General features: G+C 55.6%; 1 protein-coding gene across 1 annotated transcript; it reads right to left on the bottom strand.

Moving 5' to 3' along the window:
* Positions 1–215: 215 nt before the first annotated feature.
* Positions 216–5,771, bottom strand: LOC123165252 (probable lysophospholipase BODYGUARD 1). Its single transcript, XM_044582884.1, has 3 exons — positions 4,488–5,771; positions 3,920–4,125; positions 216–1,060 (listed from the first exon to the last, which is right to left on the bottom strand). Exons 1-3 carry the CDS (start codon positions 5,475–5,477, stop codon positions 733–735), a joined length of 1,524 nt encoding a protein of 507 aa, XP_044438819.1. The 5' UTR covers positions 5,478–5,771; the 3' UTR covers positions 216–732.
* Between the last annotated feature and the right edge of the window lie 2,213 nt (positions 5,772–7,984).

Here is a 7,984-nt window from a genome sequence, read left to right as displayed (position 1 = left end):
GACAGCACATCGGGGGGAGGCAGACACTGACAGACAAAGCCGGTGGCGATCAATTGGACTGCGATGCTGGTCTCTCTCGCCCAATTTAGAAATAAATTCGAGCAGGCCCCGACGGAGCAATCCGTGCCTGTCACAACACAACGCAGGCCATGTTCATGTACGAAGCACCCGTCCCATCACAGGAATCATCAAACCAACTTCGGCAGCTTAATCAATTCGGCCTTGAAAGTGTCCATTCCATTCCATCTCATAGTATATATATACTACAGTATTATATTACAGTTGTGTGGCTGCTGACGACGACGACGACGACAATTGGCCAAGCTGGTCCAATCAAACAATTAATCATAAGTACACTTTATCATTAATTAATTAATTACCAGGGAGAAAAGAGAGAAAAAAAACGAAGAAGAAGAAGAAGAAAATGGAAATGATACAGCTGTATGTATTTATAGTTCTTGGAGAGGATATGCCAGAGTTGCTCTACCATGTCCCATCCTCCTCCTACTAGGCCTGGCTGGCCGCTGCTGCTGCATCTGCTCTCGCATGCAGGGTAATCGTTATTGCAATCTTTCTCACGGGCCATTAATCTCCTCCTCTCTTCCTCCTCCTCCTGTGCACTGTTGCTGGCTGATGATCACTGTAGCTGAAGTAGTAGTAGCAGTACTAGGGTTGTACATGCATGTGGTGGTTGGCGAACGAGGTCGAGAGAGAGGCAGAGAGGCAGAGGCGCTAGTCCTGGGCGGCGCTCCGCCAGATGGCCTCGAGCTCGGCGGCGAAGAGCTTCTCCTGGCCGACGACGATGGTGATGTGGTCCTTGTTGTCGTAGACGGTGACGCGGGCCCGGGGCACCCGGGCGCCGACGGCGAGGGTGCACTCCACGGGGAGCAGCTCGTCGTCGCGGCCGTGGAAGAGGGCCACCTTGCAGCTCAGCTGCCCGGCGACCACGTCCAGGTAGGCGCCCATCTTGCTGGCGCTGAGGCACATGATGTTGTGCAGGGTGTGCCACGCCGCGTTGTGGGTGTGGCACATGAACGCCTCGATCAGGAACGTCCTCATCCTGCAATCCATCCATCAACACACACACGCACAGTACAGTCAGTTAGAGCCCGGCATTCACTCACCCACTCACATACTCACTCCATATACGCAAATGCGTCGTGCATGTGCCGGCGAGCAGGAGTACAGCGCTGCCACTAATGGAAAACGAGAAGAAAAATCTATGCTTTGCCCCGTGCTCGCATCGCCTGCCATGGTGCCGTCTGGTTGCAGCATGTGATACAACCATAACTGGAACCCGTTACTGGTGCACTCGCTCCGTCCACTTGCATTGCCTTCTGCTGGACCATGCACGTATGGCCCTATCATGCGTGTGTACTTGCGCAATCCAGTAATAAAAATTGCGACTTGGAGCCAAACTTAACTCCCTAGATCTCAGTCAGTCATGCATGCATGCATGCATGCATATGGGTGAGACGCTCATTCATTGCCCCTACACTGTCCTCCATGACCTAGCTTTCAGGTTACCTTCAGTACAGTGCAGTGGTATAGCACGCACCAGCAGGAGGGAGTATGCATTATTTGCCCTGGCTCAGCAGTTATTGGTGAATTGCAAAGCTAGGCAAGTGAAGTCACGACTCATGAGGCCGGCCATGTGACTAGTTCGTCCTAGCTAGCTAGTCGCCGGACAATTATACGTACAGTATGATCCTACATACAAGACTTTGCGACTCACGCACCGTCTTTTATAACGTACAGTATGCACAAGTAGACGATGAGACAACGAGAGGTACATGAAGATAGCATGCAACTTTGTGGTTGTGAGCTGGGCCAAGCCATGAATAGTTGAATACGTTGTATTGTACACCCACTTGATTAATTTGGGCGTACGTAGCAGCAAGCATGCATGCATGCATGCAGTGTCCACCATGTAGCCACTAGCTAGGCTAAACAAGGTAAAGGAGGAGGAGGCCTTTCGTGCGCCAAGACATGCGGTTTGGTCGTGTTAGGTCCGCCCATGGACCGATCGATCGACCGCACGACTCCACAACCGAAGCAATTCAAGGCACCAGCAGCTAGCTAGCTAGCTGGGCACTCACCGTCGTCGAGACGACACGTCCCCCGCCCCGCGCACATGCACAGCTGCACAACATGCACCCCAGCCACGTACGCGTGGCCACGCACCGAATCGGGCTGTTTGGTTTGTGACTAACTTTGCCAAAGGTTGCCACACCTAAGGTTAGGAAAATTTTACCAACTTAGGCGAGTGTGTGGTTCAAGCCACACTAAGGCCTCACATGGCATACACATAAAAAAGTGCGGCAAGATTCCCTTACGCTTGCCAACTTGTGGCTCCCATTTTGATGAACTAACCTTAGGCAAGCTTAGAAAAAATATATGGCAAAATGTGGCAATGCAAGACCTAAAACCAAACGCCCCCTACTTCACTTCACTTTAGCACCCGCACTCCACTACATACAGTACTCTTTGCGACCAAAAACGGGACGGCAAAAACGAATTAGCATATGGTATATCAGCTTTTACTTTTGACGGCGGGAGACTTGCCCCCCGCATCAGCTTCTCTGAGAGAGAACGACGCTCTTTCCTCGTTAATCACATTAGGTTAGAATAGATTAGAGTGACCAAGCATATATTCCTTTTCTTTTTTTGGCGTGCGGGAAAACGAGGCATATATTCTTGGACGCGAAGCAGCTGTTTTTCCCAACCAGAAAACACGAGGAGGGCAGAGGGTGTGACTGCGAGGGCAGAGCAGTGGCACATACCACTACACGTGGCATCTCATCGATCGATCGAGCTAGAAAAAGAGGATCAAGCGATGGTGGGTAAGTGTACCGGCCGAAGACTTTTTCCGCGGCCCGTCTTGTTTCGTGGCGCGTAAGTGCGGGTCATGGCGGGCGGGGCCCCGGCGGGCTGCCGTTTATGGCCGGGTGGTGAGCCACCGCCAATCTAGGCGCCGGCTGCGCGCTCACCTACGTGCACGACTGCCGCGCCCGAGCCAAAAATGCATGCACGCATCCATCCTCCACACGACCACACGTACTACGCTCCCACCCACCCACCAGGCACCACGTACCACTCCTGGTGCCGCTACTGTACCCAGCGTCGCGCACGGAGAAAACCCATGGTGATCATCAGGGTGCACGACGACTTGACACACGGATTGGTTGGAGTGGCGGGTGCTAATGAATTCCGGCGGGACGAACGCTACAGCATGCACCCACTGTTGCTACCGAACAACAATTGGGGGCGATCATTGAAGGGAAGATACCGCGCGGCGGCGACAGCGATCGCCCTCGATGTGAGCCCAAAGGCGTCGCCGTCGCAGTCGTCTCCTCGCATAGCCAGTCTGCTTCATCAATTTTAAAGACAAATTCTGGACGTTCCTGCAGCAGCAGCGGCGGGTACGTACGCAGAGAAAAGGCCGTGGGATCGGAGGGAGACTCGTGGCGCCATGAATGGGGTCGACAGCTGTGGCTCATCCGCCAGTCTCGCGCCCATTGAATGCCGCAGCAATGTGTTTTCGTTTCAAAGCTTTGTGTTTTTTCATTTCAAAACTTACTACTAAGAGATTCATAACTGCAAGATCGAGCTCAACTTAAGTAGTTTACTGTGCTGCCCGTGTGTGTGTGTGGGTGTTCCCTGTGCGCACGGCGACCGTTTGTGCGTGGGGTACGTCTATCTAGTTCTAGTGCAGTTACTTATCGTGACTGGGTTGTCACGGGACCGGCCGAGGAACATGCAGGCCAGGACAGGCAGGTCAGATGGTTGGGAAATATATATAGAGTATATGTGGTGCCACCGGGAAAAGAAGGACAAGAAAATATGCTACACGATGGTGGAGTAGTAAAGTAAAGTTAAAATAATATAATATATGCAGGAGGTGAGGCGGTTGGCTTACTTGTTTCTGGTGAAGATCCTGAAGAGCCTGTTCCAGACCCGGTGGTGCCTGCAGATGGTGAGGCAGATGGTCCGGCTCACGTGCTCGTACCAGCACGCCATCGACGCCCCGAACGCGATCGGCGGCCACACCCGCCGCGGCGCCACCCGCCGCATCACGTACTGCGTCGCCGCCCCCGCCTCCTCCTCCGGCACCGGGAAGTACGGCTGCACCACCACCATCCATCACACAAACTTAAACTATTACACATTTGTTCGTGTAAAAACGGACACGATTGATGGAATATTACTACAAAGTGCGCAGAGTTTGTTAGCGCAGGCCAGGTGATTCGCATGCCGAGCGAGTGAGTGGCTTTAATTGTTACGTGATCACAGGCCACTCAAGTATTATGGCAGTCCATTAATGGAAGTTGGTCGGCAGGGCCGGGGAGACGGAGTTCGGCGATTAAATGCATGGCAAGTTCATGCACTCCGTATGCGCAGCTGCAGCAACAGCTAGCCTAGCTGGTGGTGGACACGGCACAGGCACTGCCACCGGCACGCATCGTGGCTGGGAAACGTATACGTACCGGGGCGAGGAGCGTGAGGGACTTGACGGCGCCGGGGTACTTGACGGCGAGCGCGAGGGCGAGGACGGAGCCGAGGGAGTGCGCCACGACGTGGAAGGACTTGAGGCGGTAGCGCTGGAGCACGGAGCGCTCGATCATCTCCAGGTGCTCCCGCAGCGTGTACAGCGAGTCGGCCGGCTTGGGGCTCCGCCCGAACCCCAGCAGGTCCACGGCGAACATCCGGTACCGCCCGCGCGCCGCCAGGCTGAACGCCGGGAACACCGTCTCCGTCCAGAACACGGAGGAGGAGATGAAGCCGTGGATGAAGATGACTGCCTCCTGCTCGCCGGCCCCCGGCGGCGGCGGCGGCGGGGCCTGCACGTGCACGTAGAGGTGGGAGGCGCGGGAGCCGGTGCTCCACGAGTGGCACATCTTGCAGTCGCAGTCGGACCAGCAGGGCGCCTGCCGCGGCGGGCGTGGCGCGCGGTCGATCTTGCCCCGGATGAGCTCGGCGATGGCCGGGCTCACGGTCAGCGCCGGCGCGATGGGGCCCGGCTTCCGTGTGGCGTCCGAGAGCAGCGAGGCGCGCACGTAGAGCGTGTCCGACACGTCCTCCAGCTGCATCTTGTTGGCCGACGACGACGACAGCCGCACCACCTTCGGCCCCGCCGCCGCCGCAGCCCGCGGGGCCACGAACGACAGCGCCCCCTTCGCCCCCGCTGCGCCGCCTGCTACGCCGCCGCCGCCGCCGCCCTCGCGCGCCGCGGCGGAGCAGTAGCAGGGCTTCCACTCGGCCTCCACGGCGTAGTCCACCACCTTGTACACCAGGCAGAGCACCATGTCCAGCACGTCGAGGAAGGAGAACACCACAAAGCTCACCACGCAGTTGAGCGCGCGCCCCGCCGCCGCGAGCAGCGCCACGAGCGACACCCTGCACTCGCCGGCCCTGCCCCCGGCCGCCGCGCCCATGGCCGCCGCCTTCTCCTGCCACACGCACGTGGCAATGTGCATTGCCGCCTCGACGGACCGCCCTCACGTCCCGGTGCGTGCGCGCCGGCCGCTGGCGCTGGGCACTGTCACTGGCAGGCGGGGTGGGTGCGCTACCGGGAGTAGCTGGCTGGCTGGAGCAGAGGAGTGAGGCGGGCGAGGCTTTTGTAAGAGTAAACGGGCAGCGCGCCTACGGAAAAACCACCAAAACAAACCGCATTTAAGCGCGGTGGGAGCGGAGGGGAGGCGGCCGGTTCTCCTCTCCTCACCTTCTTCTTCCCTTCCACTACACTTTGTATTTTTTTGTGGGCGTCTGGGCAAAGGGTGTGGTGGGGTTAAATAGAGTGTGGGGTTGCATTGGGCAAGCTCGCGAGCAACACCAACGCGTGTCGCCGGTGATCACTGATTACACCGACGAAAGCTACGGGTCATTTCCATCCCGGCCGGCATTCAATCGAGTTTCATGGGGAGGGCTCTCTTACAGTTACGGGTCATGTATGTATATGCTCCATGCTTTGGGTTAACTCGCATTTATTGGCTCATGGCTTGGCCGTTCCGGGAGCGACGAACGGTTCAAACCTGGCTCGTGCGGTGGAAAGAATGGAGCAGAATGTCACTGTTTCGGCGGAAGCATCTAGCACAACTACATTGCCATATCGTTGGAGGAAATTAGTTCATGTGGATGTACAATTGCTCCGTTTCAAAAAAAATAAAAACCTACCGAAAGTTAAGACCTTGGTGTAACTAATCAATTACTTTTGGGGTACCGTAAATTTTGTGGCACATATTGTATTTTTTGTTGGGAAAGTTTCAGGTGATACCGGCGCTCATGTGCTTAGAAGTTGTTGTACGTGCAAGGAGCCGAAGGTGGTGGGTGTGCACTCTCTCCGTTTCATAAAAATGGAAAGAACTACGTGATGGCCTGCAAGTGCACGGTGTTTAGTTGTAACCTTTGATTTTCCCCTCCGGCGGAGTGCCGGAATGGGGTCTAGATTGGTTTTTGACGGCTATAGAGGCTTGCGGCGGCAGAACTTCTCATCTAGGGTTACCGCGAGGTTTTTTTGGAATATTTGGGGATTTATATGGTGAAGAGGCGGTACGGGGGGCGCCCTGGTGGGTTGTGCCCCCTCGGGGCACCCCTCAGGTGCTTCTCTGGCCCACTGGATGTCTTCTGGTCCACAAAAAATCCACAAAAAGTTTCGCGGTGTTTGGACTCCGTTTGATATTGATTTCCTGCGATGTAAAAAACAAGCAAAAAACAGCAACTGGCACTGGGCACTGAGTCAATAGGTTAGTCCCAAAAAATGATATAAAGTTGCTATAAAATGATTGTAAAATATCCAAGAATGATAATATAACAACATGGAACAAGCAAAAATTATAGATATGTTGGAGACGTATCACCGCCGCCTAGCAGAGCCTCCATGCCAGCCGGATCGAGGCCAGCTTGCCGGCCAGCTCGCGCGAGGTCTCGGACGACACCACGAGGACGACACCACGATGAAGACGGTCTCCGATGACTCCACCTCGGCTCCCGCGCTTCCTGTGCATGCCGGCCTCACCATGGAGCAGGCACAGGCACACTTTAACGCCGCCGTGGTGGAGGTGCAGCTTGCGCCAGCGCCTTTGTTGGCGTTCCAACAAGCACAGGAGGAACAACGGTACAACCTGTTCCTCCTAGAGCAGCACCGGCTGGCGGAGGGTCAGATCTAAGGCGAGCGTGCGAGCAAGGAGGCCGTGGCGTTCAGCGCGGAGCAGCGTCCATCTACGATGCCGTCCGCGCTCAAGCCGCCGGCCGCCAGGAAGCGGCATCTGTGGAGGCGCAGCTGCATACGATCACGGAGGAGAACATCGCCAGCTGCGCCTCCTACGCGCCGCCGGCGAACCATCAGCCTGCCCAGTGGGACGACGACAACGCCGATGCCACCATTTCCCTCGTGGACCTCACGTCCACCGGTCACGGGCAAGGGGTGGACTCCTCCGAGGATGAATAGACCACGGGAGGCGGTGGATCCTGGTGTCCCATGTGGGTCCGTCCATCTCCCATGTTCTACTCTTCCTCGCTGGAGACTGCGCCTTTACTTCATCGACCTTATCGCCGGTGCTCATGGAGATGTGATACGTCTCCAACGTATCTATATTTTTTTATTATTCCATGCTATTATATAATCCATCTAGGATGTTTTATATGCATTTATATGCTATTTTATATGATCTTTGGGACTAACCTATTAACCTAGAGCCCAGTTCCAGTTTCTGTTTTTTCCTTGTTTTTGAGTTTTACAGAAAGGAATACCAAACGGAGTCCAATTGGCGTGCCAATTTTTGATGATTTTTATGGACCAAAAGAAGCCCCCGGAGTAAAAGAGTTGGGCCAGAAGAGTTCCGAGCCGTCCACGAGGGTGGAGGGCGCGCCCTAACCCGCTGGGAGCGCCCCCTATCTCGTGGACGACTCGGAGACCCCCCTGACGTGAGATCGACGCCAAAAATTCCTATATATACAGAAACCTCCAGAAAATAACCTAGATCAG

This window comes from Triticum aestivum, chromosome 7D (genome assembly GCF_018294505.1).
Source record: "Triticum aestivum cultivar Chinese Spring chromosome 7D, IWGSC CS RefSeq v2.1, whole genome shotgun sequence".
Classification (NCBI taxonomy): Eukaryota; Viridiplantae; Streptophyta; class Magnoliopsida; order Poales; family Poaceae; genus Triticum; species Triticum aestivum.
Note: the sequence above shows the minus strand (reverse complement) of the source record. Positions and strands in the feature narration are given on the sequence as shown.

Coding starts and splice junctions, on each gene's coding strand:
- LOC123165252 (XM_044582884.1), bottom strand. CDS start 5,477: ATGCACATTGCCACGTGCGTGTGGCAGGAGAAGGCGGCGGCCATGGGC. Junction 4,126..4,487: donor CCCTCACGCTCCTCGCCCCG/GTACGTATACGT, acceptor GTGGTGGTGCAG/CCGTACTTCCCGGTGCCGGA. Junction 1,061..3,919: donor AGGATCTTCACCAGAAACAA/GTAAGCCAACCG, acceptor GATGGATTGCAG/GATGAGGACGTTCCTGATCG.